The following is a 14,891-nucleotide window of genomic DNA, read 5'->3' on the forward strand; positions in this document are numbered from 1 at the left end:
GGGTTCTCCTGAGGGAACTCCACATGACTACCTCAAAAGTAGTGCTGGGACCAAAACAGCTTTCCCCATTTCATTAATAACATCTCATCTTTCAACCTTTGCAAAAATTCACAATTTAGCGAGAATATATATTTCTGAAATTCAAGAATAGCTTTTATTAAGAGATTACTGACCTAATTATGAAACAACTTGTACCTGAATTTCCAAATAACTGAATATACTTCCACAGAAACACAGAAATTCAAGCAAGCAGAAACCACAAAAAAACATTTTATTGCAACAATGTCCCCATCATCAAGTGAGATGGCAGAAATTAAATTTTAATTAATTTTGCGTTTCTACCTTTTTATGTAAATATAAATTCAAGAGTGTAAAATAAATCCACATATAAAACACAGAGGAAACATTCTCTTTCAGTGACTCCAAAAGAAACTTACATACTGAAGATTCATGACAAGTCATCCACTGTCCATTTTTCCAAGTATACAGGCATGAAAGAATGCAGAAATTTATTCTCCAAAAGCATCCTGTATAAAGTCCTTGAAGTACTTAAGTAATATTTAGTAATTTCATTCTTGAGCTCATGGATGTAGATTCCAAGAAAGGAGACAAACATCTCAAACTTCAGATTATTTAACCTCCATCTAAAATAACCCATTTTAAACAAGATTATGTTCAATTCTTATAGCTGAAGCATCACAATTACTTTATTAGTATCATTATTGTGGAAAACTATTTCATATAAGGTTTTCCTGCTTTTAAAATAAAGTCAGAATATTTATTTCAAATACTTTTGCTTACTTATGCAGTAAATATATTGCGGAAAGTAACTCCACATGCTGGTACAACAGGCCTTCATGAAATTCCATTTAAACATTACTATGATGTACCTTAAAAACAGGGACTACAGCATGAAATGCACCAAAAAGAGTCAGTGTCATGGGACTGTGTCTGACCTTCCTTCTCAGATGCAACAAAACGCTAATGTATTCTGAAGTAAATATTGGACTGCTAGACCATACGAATACTAGTTGGTTATAAATATTTGGAATAGGAACATTTACTGCTTTAGAAATATGTGATTATTTTTTGTTCATTGTTTTACACAAAAATAAGTGTGACCAGTATTATAAAACGTATTATGGGGGATATTTCAATGGGAATGTTCTTCATTGGGTCTAACAAGCATACATTTCCTATGATTGTGGTTTTTAATATGTATCACATGCCAAGTTCTTAATAAACTTTTTACCCTCATGGTTATGTTACAAGAGAATGAAGAAATTAAGATGGTAAAAGCAAAGTTAAAAATGAGAACTGCAAATAACTTCACAACTAGAAGAGGAAAAAATCACGGAAGGATTTAAATCAGCACTATTGTGGGTCCCCACAGTTGCACTGCTACTCTTAGGTTTCCAAAAGATGCATATGATTTTATAAATATTGTTGTGCTAAGAGCCATGCTCAGAAACAAAATATAGGCTGGCACAAGTCTACCTTCTTGGAGATGCATGTTAAGTATAAAATTCACTTACTAAAGTGCATTTGCTGAACAAATTCTAAGTTCTACTATTATAGCTATCCCAATAAGCAATACAAACTAAACTTTGTTGAAATTCTACCTCTACTTAAAAGCAGTAAATATAGATGACTGAAATCTAAATTACAATCTTGAATTACCAAACTTCTTGACTCAATGCTGTGAGCTCTAGAAATAAATGTAGTGTCCTATACTTCCCACAAATGAGGAATTGCCTCTAGTTAGAAATACTGACAGTGTAGAATGGAGTTAATATAAGCAGAGCTGAAGTAAGCATTGCTTCGCTTCTTATTCAACACGGTGTTTCTTTAAGGCTCTGAGAGAAGCTGTTAGTTGTCACAAGATCTTTTGGCAAAAGATAAATGCAGAAGTAGCAGGGTCATCTGACATTTCAGAACTTGTATTTTCGTATTTCACTAAAGCCAGCTCATTCAGTGTCTGTATACATTTATTGCACTTGTGTTGTTGGAATACTCTATACCAACATAGTAATAATGATTGCAACAAAGCCATAGTAAAATAAACTTTTAAAGGGTCTGATTTAGACATTAGAAGGTAAGTGTCTGCATGTTTAAAATGTTTCCCTAATAGTAATAAATACAGACAAATTGCTCATCAAGTCAGATGCATATGTTTAACCAATTATTTAGCATATATAAAATTTCACTCATCTTTTTATCAATACAAATCTGTTAGGGATCAAAAAAAGACTTACCATGCAAAATATTGATTAGTGCTGCATAATGGAATATATATTTCTATCAGAGTTAAAACAGCATTTTCAAAATTTAAAGAAAAATAGACTTTTAAAAAGGGATTCTACTGTCGAATGCAAGTCTTCCTTGTAGCAAAGACAAGATAGAGACAAGTTACCATTTATCGCTGTACTTCAGTCTTGATGAAAGACTAATAATAATTTGTCCACCTACTTCTTAATAAATGCTACATTTTCAAGAATAAAGGAACTATCAGTAGGCCTTATTTCTACTTAAAACAAGTTATTTTTCTCTGTAATAGGTCAAGTATGCTTTTAAAGATTCAGGTAATGGTAGACTCATAATTTTCTCTCTCAACAGATTTCGAGGAGGCTCTTCTGGCTTCAAGGCCTCACTGTGATCTTTTTCCTCCTCCTCTTTGTTATCATCTTCCATTCTTTCATCTTCTTCACTATCTGGAGGCTGAGGAATGAGCTGATTACCAACAAACACATAGGTGTTAATCCTGCGTCTACGACATCTCCTGCGTTTGCGTTTCGGAGGAGCCTTCTGAGCAATACCCTTGGCTTTCATCTCCTCGTTTATGAAGTTTCTAAGAGTGCGTCTGATATATATCCGAGCTAGGTCCTGGAGGTTCCTAACAGCACATGGAGCTAAAATGAAAGAAAAGTAGTAAGTTGTACTAAGTAAAATTTCCCTCTAGCAAAGAAACCCCAAACTAACTGCAAGGCAGTGAGACTAATGTTCAAAACCAATTCAATTGAAATTTTAGTAAATGATACTGTATGCAAATGATACAAGGTTAGATAGCATCACCTTGACCCTGTGGAGCAGTCTAGGAAACAAAGAGGTCTTTTAACAGATGTGCAAGAGAAGTAGTAAGAATGAACAGATCATTAAAATAAATTTTAAAATTTACACAACAACTACTGTCACTTTTTAGCACCTGGCATGTTTTGGCACCTACTGCTACCACAGTTAAGATCCTACTGTGGGAAAACAATTTCTACACCTGTGCCATACTTGTTTAAAGCAGGTGCCTTTCTTCTGCCTCCTCCTTCTGCTCACTTCCTACTGAATCTAACTGATGAGGGAGGGACATGTCTAATTCACAGGTGACAAACCAGATAAGCCACCTGTACATTTGAAGTAGAAGAAGAATGAAAATTACTCAAGTCCTAAAGGCAGAAAACCCCAAACCAACAAGTAAAAGAAAAAGCCAAAACTTTGTTTTCCAATGACAGCCAGGTGATGACAAAATATTGCTAGGCTGCTAGACACCTGCCCTAGATGAGCTATGGATGGCTATTTCCAAGGAAAACAAAACCAAAAAAGCACACTAGCCAAAGTTGAAGCTTGTTCAACTTTTTTACTTGTCACTTCCTTCCTGTACAGAATACCATAAAATTAACAGGGACTTCAGCAAGGAAGAAGTCACTAAAGAAGTCATTTCAAAAATTACACTTCCAGAAAATGCATTCAGCTATAAAAGCTACTGATGTAGTTTAAAGAAGCTGTATTGTTATATACAATGACTTCACTTGCAGACTAATTAATTTATCTGAGACAAAAAGGATATTAACACTGACAATACTGATTTCAGGTCATGCCAAAGAGAGGAGGGAGGAGAAAAAAAGAAGTCCCATTTCTTTAGAATAATATCAGCTCAAAATTCAAGAACAAAACCCTATCTAATCATCCAGAACATGTTTCTAAGTTCAGGTGAAACAAATGGTGACTGCAGATTGTATGCCAATTATAACAAATGCAAGCACTTTCAATGAGAAGAACAGGATGCAAAATTTTAGATATTTACATATTGTCCATGTATTTCCATTTGTCTACTACCAGTGAACTGCATACTAACTCATAACTACATTGATCAAATGAACCTTTTAACACCACCTCTGTAGTTTTCTACAAAAAAAGACTCTACTTTGAGAATGGCTGACAGATTTTTTACATATTTGAGTTATTTTAGTCTATATGTAACACTACACATGTGTCAGAGAGCATCCAACGGTTGTCCAAAGTATGGCACAGACTCTATGTTTACTTAGCAATGACATCTACAAACTCTGGCTAAACTTTACAGAAGAAGCACATTGACTACTTTGAACTTTGAAGATAAATTATAGGCCTGTGGACTTGAAACAAATAGACAATGTTACCATAAAGGAGAAATTGTCTAAATTTTTTTTTGAGTTTCAGCACACTCCTCATTATACCCCCGCCCCTTCCATGTACACCCAACAGACCCACAAGAATACTTTTGGTTTATTTTTAACTTTTTAAATAAAACCAGATCCACATGAGCAGTGGAAAGAAGCCTATTTCATTAACCTCATTTTACAATGCAACTTCAAGCCTCTAATTCTTTTTTCTTTTAAATGTGAATAATACCACATTTGGTTATTTTTTCCTCTTCTCATTAAAACTTCATTTTGAAATTTTAAGACAGGAAACACCTTTCTTGTACTACCATTCAGCTCTGACTGTCCATGGTCTGCACTCCTCATTCCAAAATTTAGGAATGTTGATAGAAAATTCTCTTTTTTCCAGGGAATTAGACTGTATAAAATCATTGCAAAGTTTGACTAGCCACCTCGGTATTTCATTGTTAGATATAACACAATCTATGCATTATGGATGGAACAGAGGAAAAAATAATCTTGAATCAGTAAACAAATTTCAGGAAATTACTTCTGACGGCTCAAACCAAGAATTAAAACAAAAAAAATTAATTATTTATTCATAGGAAGAGATTATGTAAAGGAAATTATCTTTATACTTTGCATAAAAAATTAAAAGTACCTATCACAGCAAGTTCACACTCAAAGTTAATAGCCAGATCAGCAGTCACAGGCAATTCAAGCTGATAGGACATCCTGGACTCCTGAAGGGCTTAGTTTCACAGTCAAAACATGATAAATTTGGGCTCTTTGTTGGGTTTATTTAATTTCCCACATGCTACCACAGCCCTGTGTTAGACTCCTAGCCCTGACTACTTTGACAGAAAACTTCAACTCTACACTTTTCTTTGTCAGCATTTTCTCCTTTCCTGTTATCATCCTATCTTACCATTTGGCAAGAGGTGTACTTCCAAAGATTTTCTAAATACCTTTACTACCTCTGCTCAAAGCATTGCAGCTAGAAAGCCAATCCCAGGGACTAATAACAAACAGTTATGTCTATATCCACTGCACACAGATATAAAGCAAACTTGGGCTTATTAATAACCTGTCATACCACAGCCACAGTTTAGACCCCTTCCTTCCATTTCAGGGGGAAGAAAAAAAAAATTTCTGGCAGACCACAAGAAAGTTAGCACTGTGAAGGATGTTAATACTAGCTGGCTATTTTATCTATACCACTGCAATAGAGAAACTGAACTTAAAAGGAAAAGGTGGCTGGAAAAGAAGCTGGAAGCATTCTATCACTTAAAATATTACCTTAAATTTAGAATATTAACTGTGAAGCAACAGACCATGTACTAGGAGCACAAAAAATCAGCGAGCTACTGCTTTGCTAAATGGAATGTTTCTACAGCATAGCCTCTCAGTTTCCAACATCAGGCACTGTAACATGCCTGCGAGCCAAAGGGAGGGAGCACAAACTTACGCAGTCCTACAGTGTCATGTTTGCCGTTGTCATTTCTGTTTGGTTGCACTAGTGGAGCAAATGAAACAGCAAGGATATTCTTACTTTCCCATGTGTTCTGTCCTGTTCTCAAGATCTGTGTTAGCTGCAAAACAAAACCAAAATAGATCACTGGTTACAATTTTGTCATAGTCAATACTATTTCGATTGGTTTCAAAGATGCTGCTTTTCTTTTTTTTTTCTTCAAAATTAATGAATTAACGCTGTTTTATGAACAAAAAGGACTTTGATAATCCTTGAAATATCACTTGGTCACTAGAGTACTAAATAAGGCTCCTTTGTAATGGGAAGAGATGCAGCTGGAAAACTAAGGCCCTAAGGTAAAAACTAAGGTAAGTTTTGTTTTTTCTCATTTTTCCAAAAGATCAAAGAATACTTTAGATTGGAAGCAACCTCTGGAGTCCTACCCTCCTCCTTGAACAGGGTCAATTTCAAAGTTAAATTAGAAGCTTTTCTGATTAAGTGAAAAAAGATCTAGGACTGAGATTCCCCACCTGTCTAGGTAACCCGCTGTAGTGTTCAACCATTCTTACTATGAAAGATTGTCTTCCTTATTTGCAGGCAGCAAGATCCCTTGCTGCCGGTGTGTAATGTTCTTTCAGTACCCTCTGCACCTGTGAGGAGAACTGGACTCCTGTCTACCACATAAATTCTCCACCCCTTCAGCAAGACAACAGGAATTAAACATTTCCTTAGAGTCTTTCTGCAGGCTAGATTATCTCAGATCTTGTAGCTGCTCCTCACACTTTATATGCTCTAAGCCCCTATCCACTTGTATATAAGGTTAAAATAGTCACAGTTTAAATTTCTCTCCTAATTTGTGACTACTTTAAAGCTGAATTCTATCAGCTTCAACTGACAGTATCCTAGCTGAATAAATGATGGAATTATTTATAGAACAGAATCGTGCAAGCTACGCTTAAATTTCTTTGGTATTTAAGAAAGCAGATCAGTAAAGTGAGAATTCTTTTTTGGAAGTAACTAACATGCTTATCAACAAGAATTTTAGTAATTATCTGTATTTAGGAGGACATCAACTTAAGTCACATGATGTGCCTTTTTCAATCTCCTTATTAGTAAAACAGGGAGAGTTATACTTACCATTGAGAAGCATTTTGAGGTCTAAGAATGAAAAGTGATAAAAGTGTGAAGTATTATTAAAATAATATTCCCCTGTCTGAAAAGCATTACATCTAATATGGAAAAGCAACACTGAAAACTGCTGTGAATACAGACATATTTTTCCTTTGCTTTTTTCCTCCCTTTGCAATGTCCCACTAGTCATAGCTATTTTGTATTCTTTGAAATCCATTCTCCTGGTTTAGAGGTGGTTTCTTTGTTTTGAAGTACTGACTGAAAATGTCTGTGTGGCAGGGAGATTTCAAAGCAGTTCTGGTATAACACAGAGGAAATAGCATGAAATAGACTGTTAAAAGCAGGATATTGATGCTTTCCTACAAATTTAAGGGGAAAATGTTCAATGCTTGATTAAAAAGATTAGTATCTGCTAAACTGCAACAATACATCAAATCAAGGTATCATTAGTTGAATGTTAACTTAGTCAAATATATATTCAAAAGCATTCTTTAAATTACATATTTCTCATACTAGAAGACAAAAAGGGGAAATTGTCACTAAAGTCACCTGATCTTCTATAGGCATTACTAAAATGCCTCCAACTTTCAATAAAATTTTCATGTAGTTTTCATGGTCTTTCTGGACTCCAGCTCCACAGTAAATCCGGTCATACTGATGACTGTCTGAGGCTATTTCCAAACAATTACCAACCACAAAGGCAGGTTCACAGAACTCAAATCTAAGGAGAAGAAGAAAAAAAGAAAGAGGGGACACATTTCAAATTAGGATTTTTAAGAAAAGCCAGTCCAGATAAAGACAGAAAAATATATTTCATATCTTCCCTTATATCATGAAGAATGATTAGCATATATAATTTAAAAGTTTGTATTAAGACATTACTCTGAAAGTAATCTGGTTTTTTTCTGCCACATCAGGGACCACTGAAGGAAAAACTCTTGCAGTTACAATTATGTACTATGCAAAACAGAGAAAGCTTCAAAACACCACCTTCCTAACTACAAGCAAGTACATTAAAGAAATCTTAAGCTATATGGTACAACTGCTACTAAAACAGTATGTTTATCAACAATAAGCTGTTGAATAAATATTGAAAAGTTTCATTTCCTAGCAGCTCCCCTCAATTTTCTATCAGTTAAGGTCTATTTAAAAGTTCTTTTTTCTCTACCTCCCAACTTTCCACCTTGAGCCCAATCCACTTTTCCCCAAAAAGTAATTCAGTGGAAAAGTCTGACATTTTTTTGACCACACACAAAGCAAAAAATAAAAGATTCTTTATCTCAGAAACAGCTAATTTTCTTCAGAAAAGGGAAGTAATACAACTGGCAATTTAGTGGACCAAAGTATATAACACAAGTTGAAAGGACTGTAGGTGCTCTCTGTCACTGCATAAAACACCAAAGGAAAAATGTACAGGGAAGTACTTTATTGCTAAAGCTGCATGAATTTGCCACAACACAGTTATTTTCTGACATTTTTTAAAGCTCTGAAGCATATTACTGCTTTAGCTGTTAATACCATAATAAAATCTACCATTTTGTAAAAAAATTCATTGAGTGAATAATTGTACCTCTTCCCCAAGCACTTTATATATAAAAGGAGAGGTTACAAAGTAGATCATTGAAAGGATTTATGATTTTTTTGAAAAAAATATTACATAAAACCTAACACCCTTGCTGTTTCACGAAAAAGTTCATAAACTTCATCTGGCAGTATTAAAGTCCAATGCATCTCAAACAGCATCCAGAATGAATGAATTTTTCTAGCAACTACAAATACATGTAGCCATTTTATGAACTTTATGGCTGACCGTCAATGGAAAATAATTTTTCTTTTTGCTTGGCTAGCATTACCAAATCCCAGTACAATACCTGACAACATTCAAATCAATATTTTTTCAGTTACAGTAAAGTTGGCAGCTTTCACTGCTTAGGGATGAAGTCTGTAAGGCTTGGCTGACTTTCTGATCTAGAGCGCTGCCATTAACAAATCAGGAAATTGAAATTTTTGCTGGAAGTGTATTTTTCTCTCCAAGATGGGATGCTTGATCTTGAAAATATTCCAATGCTTCTTTCTTTGACTAGCCCAGACCGAACCCAGAATCTTTTTACAATTACTGCATGGTTCTCTCTCATGCACTTCTTGAAGTCAACAGTCCATGTTTTCGCTTCCAAATCCAGAGGGAGAGGGAAAAAAAAAGAAAGCTACTAACAACACTGGCCAGTTGAAGATAAAAAAGGGAGATGGAAGTGGAGTAGGGATAAATTGCCTTGCTGCACAACCTGAGGAGGTAAAGCTAGAGGAGCCAGAATCGTGGCTGAAATAATTCCACATTAACACAGAAAGATCTAGAAATACATTTGACAAGGCAGAAAATGAAATCCAAGACACTGATCAATCTGCTGAAGAAGCAAATCTCATTCCAAAAGCACATGGACTATCATATTCCTTCCTACATTTCCTACATTCCACGTACAGGTCAAACAGGCAGTTTTTGCTATAGTTTTCATTTCAGATTACCTACACTTTAAATCAAGCATTAACATATCAATTTAATTTGAAAGACTGAGCGAAGTACTTTAAAAAGTAAAGGAGGATGGGGGAGGAGGCAGAGAGAGAGTGAAGATGGTATTTTTCCAAAAGGCATTTTTAAATCTTGACAGAGTCCTTGGTTAGTTTTAGAAAAATGAAGATGGCCTCCCTGCCTGCCCACCCCCACAACTTTCACAAGTTCTTACCTTCTCAGAATGCTCCTTTAAAACCTACCAAATTTATTACCTGATAATCCTGTTTCGTCTTTTAGAAACCACCGTAAAAGCTCATGAATACAACAGTCATACCCTCTTAAAACAAAGAGAAACACCAACTATCCAAGGAATACAAGACACAAGAAAACCCCATGAAACATTCCCCAGACACAAAATATACATGAGCTGAGGACAAAAATCCACAGTATTCTTTACTAATATAGTAAAAGCTGAAGATAATTGTTCATTTAGCTCTGCAGTTTGCAATGAGAAGGGCACAAATTCCAAATAAAGACACAGAAGCAAACTTAATACACTTGTAAGAGTAAAATGGGTTAAGCACTAGAGACTAACTCTGTCTACAGGCACTTTGGATTGTCTGCACTGTGCTCCCTCCACACTATTAGCAGAGTTTTGTGAAGACACAAAGCTCATGACCACAACAGGTGCTCATTTGTTACTCCACTTACTTCAAAAAATACCTTCTTCCTCCACATAGTTTTTCAGTTAGTTTCAACCTAGTCTGTCAACAGGTGGTCCTCCTGACAGACTCATTTCTTGCAGCAAAACTAAACACTTTATGGACTAGTTTACATGAAACTTCTGAAGACACTTCTTTAGTCCATGTCAGATGAAAAATGAGATCTAATCAGCTCACCTGGCTGTGCAATGCTCACCCCCAGCTGCTAGCTGCTGGTCTGCTGCTACTTCACAAACTGCCACATGTAATTCCCTGTTATCCAGAAAGGTAAAAGTAGGTGGTAGAAGAAATGGGAGGAAAAGATGATAAACTGTCTCTGGTAACAGCAACATGCCTGTTTAAAAGCCAATTCCTCTTCATTTGTGCTTCTCACAGAATTATTCAGAAATAACTGTTTCATGTGTTAGGGTATGAACAGTGACTCATACCAGATACAGCAAAATACAAGAAAAGCATACTGCTTTCCTGCTTGGTAGAGCATCATGGACTTTTCATGGACTAGCTGAGTTATAGAACAGTGAATCTTGCCCCTCCACACTCCCATGAAACACAGAACTCTCTAGTGATGCAGCAAGACTTTCCCAGATCTCTAAATCTTAAGATGATTTTGATTATACACACACCTCTGAATCAGAAAGAGCTCATAAAGATATGTACCATTTTGTTGTATTTCCAATCCAGTAATAAGAGATGGTCTTTGAACACAGACTGAAGTATAATTCTGAAAATTCTTTCTGCTAACTTGCCTACGCAATTTTTAAGAAATTAAAATTTAAATTGGTTTTACTCAGGTACATGAGACCCCATCAATTGATCAGGAAATTATTTGAAACTTAAATACAAAGGTTCTACAAATACAAGGAAGTATTTGGTATTTAGAATACCTACCAGGCACATCACAAGCATGTTAGTCCTACAGCAGGAAAGTAGTATCAATCATATTAGGTCAAGTTCCATTTTTTAACAATCAAACCCCAATTCTTTTAGCACTAATTGTCGCTAGATCCAAAGAGTTTATTCCTATTGCATCTGGGGTATCAAAACAGACCAGATATTACACTTCATTCTGTGTTACATCTTTTATTAATATTGATGAAAATAAAATTGTTTATTGCTTCAACACGCAGTATTGACAAACATATACTATAACTATCAAAAAGAGCTAGTATTTCACTTAAACATGTTGTTTATTTCCAAGCTGAAATGTGACTAAAAACTGCCAAATGTTCTTTACTGTATGTTCACCTCTACCACGTGACCAGGGTGGCTTTACAGAGATTATACTGGTAACATGAAAAAAAACTATTTCACACACCAGACAACAAAAAGAAGGGGAAAAAGTGCTGGAACTATCTGGAAAACTTTAGTCACTTCAGGTTCTTCAGTTGAATCTGCTATCTTGATTGCAAGAGAAACAACAGCAAAGAAAACAGAAATTAAGAATTCCCATTACAGACAACATGGCAACAGAAAATCTCTGTTTAAACAATCACGTACCACAGAATAAATTTAAGCACACACAAATCACATGTAGCAATGGCCCAAGATAACCAAGCAGCTCCAAGCATGCAAGGCTTTTGCATGGAATGGGCATTTCAAGTTCAAGGCAAAGGTACTTCCAGCTAAATTAAGAAAAAAAAAAGGCAAATCTGTAGAATTTAAAGTGAGTTTTTGCCTTTGCTGCAGAAACTTAAGAAAATTGTCAAGTAATAGATTCTAAGTGCCCATGGTTTTTAAGTTAGATTCCCTATAGTTAGCAACAAAACAAAATATTACTACGGTAATAAAATAAACAACCATTTAAAACATTTACAGGAAAGATCTAAGGTTAAGTTTGTTGCTCTTGTATCCATATCCACCAATCTAGTACATGTGTAATAGCAAAATACTAAATAATGAAGCTGGAGAGTGTAACACCAACCTACCATGGTAGCAGGGATTTTTTACAAGGGGATTCACTTAGGGTTGGTCCTAATATGACATCCACCCATGAGCCCTACCTTTAATTACTTCAGCTCTGAATATGTACAGGGCACTTCTTGGGCCAAGCTCTTCTACCTATACAACCTCCATGAACGCAGGATGTTATGCTGATGTCTTGTGAAGATGAAACTAGGTGCAAGGAGATATAGATTCTCTCCTTTTTTGTTGTTTTAAGTGGTAAAAATACTTGATTTTTTTAGAAAAATGAACAAGGTCAATAACACTGGAGAGAAATATCAAGTAATTTGAAGGAAATAAAAAAAAAACAAACCTGTCAGCATCCACAGATTTGTATCTGAAGGAAACAGTAAAATATATTATGAGATTTTAAAAAGCAATATGGGGGAACCATTAAAACTATTTTGTTTACAAGAAGAATTATTCAGTTCTTAAAACTAGCAACACTTCAGCTACATTTTACACCTCTAAACTACTACATTCACATCAAAATACCATCTGAGAGTACACTTCTGCCTATCCCCATAATTACTAACCACACTCACATCTCCCAGCTTACTGTTTACAGCCCTTATAGAAAGTAAATCCACGTCAGCATGAATTTAGTATGCTTTTTTCCCATCCATACACATTTCCTTTAGTTGGTCAACTCAAAGCTCTAAAAGCCTGAATTCATATTCAGTACCATCAATCTATTTAAGTAATTCCCTTCTGATGCGAAATTTATTTAAATTTATTCAAATTTAGGGCACAAAGGACTACCATTCAACTTTAATAACGTATAAGAAAAGGTTGGCAAATTGTTAACATTTGTCATGTGAACTACCCTGACACAACATTAGAAGAAAGAATTTCACACAAGTCTTTGTGGGGGGAAAAAAAAACCCAAAACAGCATATCTTAATAAATATTTCAAAACAGAATAGAAAATCCAGCATAAGAACTCATGGAATTAGCTTTACATCAAAATACCCTTAAACCATCAAACACATTAATAACCAGACATTAAAATGAATCTGCAAAATGCGTAGAGTCTGAAAATATGCGATTAAACATTAAACAATTTTTCTTACTGTGATGAGGAAGTAACACTTACTTTTGTCCCATATACTAATGCACTTTCACCCTAGTTCCAATATACTGCTGAATATACTTTAAAAAAATGGGAAGTGTGAAAAGAAGGAAACTAAATTTCCACCAGTTCTGGCACATTTGTTGCTGAAGAGAAACAAACCCAAAAACTGTTGCATAAAGCTATGGAAGTTGTAGAATGAGTTCCCATGCTGTCTTAAAGACAAAGACTGAAAAACTACACATTATTTAATCTAGAAAGGTGTGGCTTCTTTGTGCAGTTGCATTAAGAATACAATCTCAGAGGCTCCTTTATATCAAACAACAATTTCCTAAATCAGTAATCTTACTCCAAGCATTCCTAGAACCTAATGTTTAAACAGTGATGTATTCACTGAAAGAAACCTTAAAGAAGTTTTCAGATAATTTAGTAAATTTTTCAGGTTTCAAAACTTTTCTTCTTTGAAAACAGCAGATGAATATTCATAAGGCTTTATATGATATGACATGCCACAAGAACATGCAACAGATTAATGAAATACTTTTTGATTTCTACTAAGTCTTTCTCATTTCACTTGACTGTGAAAGTGCTTTAGATATAAAGGTAAACAATTTTTAGAGAGTATTTATTCTTTTCCCATGAAGTGAGGCAGTATCAGGCCAAGATAACAAGAAGACAAGCTCTTTCCACCTTTTCTCAAGCTTTTTCTCCATTGTTTATTCTATCTTAAGTATTTTTCCAAGCTTTCTGAACTTGTCTTTGGTTCCTCAATCAATTCATATTCATGCATTTCTAGCATGTTTTGTTGAGAAGTTACACACCTTTCACCCACTAGTATTGTTGGTATCTTTTGCAGGTATACTAGAAAACAAACAAATTAAAATATTAAATCTTTGAAAACTTCTCACTGTAGACTTTATTTTAAGTCCCTTACATCCAATTACAACAGTAATTTTAATTAGCATTACAGTAATAGCCAACAGTGATGCTGGCAAAATTGCTATTAAATACTTTTGTCCTGGACATGATTTCAGCTTCTAGGCAATGCTATAGAGATAGTGGGAAATCTGTATCTCTACGTCCCTTATACTCGGCATTTTTCCATCTCTGAATAAAACTGTCCTGCTTCTTAGACATCTTGTTGATTATTTCTGATATTATCATCAGTTTCACTGAGTGGACCAAAGCACATTATCAATTCCTTCTGAAGAAAAAGTCAAACATCTTAAAGTCAAAGTTCTTAAAAATACTTATGACTCATGACATTCTTCTCAGAACAGAGATTTATAAAATTTAACCTTAATAATATAACTTCATTATATTATACCTAAATTTTGGTAGTAAAATGAAAAGTAATGCTGAAGGAATACTTTTCAGTAATTTCACAGAGAATATTAGGAAAAGTGAACGGGCATAGGGAAGCAAGAAAAAAATTGTCAGTTCAGTTTATTGTAAAAGCCCTATGATACTCATGGAAAAAGTCTAGAGAAAGATTTATCTGTTAACAAGAAAAGCATTTTCTTTCTATTTTTACTGAAGCAGAAAATTATTTTATAGGTTTAAAAAGTTGTATTTTCTACTGTGGATTTTTTGTGAAACAACAGCTTTTATACGAGCAATATACCAAATATTGTCATCA

General features: G+C 34.7%; 1 protein-coding gene across 3 annotated transcripts in view; it reads right to left on the reverse strand.

Annotated features, from left to right (window-relative positions):
* Nucleotides 1–240: 240 nt before the first annotated feature.
* The window catches only part of PCMTD1 (protein-L-isoaspartate (D-aspartate) O-methyltransferase domain containing 1), a 40,667-nt gene continuing 26,016 nt past the window's right edge, over nt 241–14,891 (reverse strand). For all 3 annotated transcript variants that reach the window (XM_058019243.1, XM_058019262.1, XM_058019251.1), the window contains exons 4-6: nt 7,561–7,732; nt 5,878–6,001; nt 241–2,909 (exon numbers count right to left, since the gene is read on the reverse strand). In XM_058019243.1, the coding sequence (XP_057875226.1) occupies nt 2,539–2,909; nt 5,878–6,001; nt 7,561–7,732 (667 nt within the window). In that variant the 3' untranslated portion in view covers nt 241–2,538. The remainder of the gene's footprint in view (nt 2,910–5,877; nt 6,002–7,560; nt 7,733–14,891) is intronic.

Source organism: Melospiza georgiana, chromosome 1 (genome assembly GCF_028018845.1).
Source record: "Melospiza georgiana isolate bMelGeo1 chromosome 1, bMelGeo1.pri, whole genome shotgun sequence".
Taxonomy (NCBI): domain Eukaryota; kingdom Metazoa; phylum Chordata; class Aves; order Passeriformes; family Passerellidae; genus Melospiza; species Melospiza georgiana.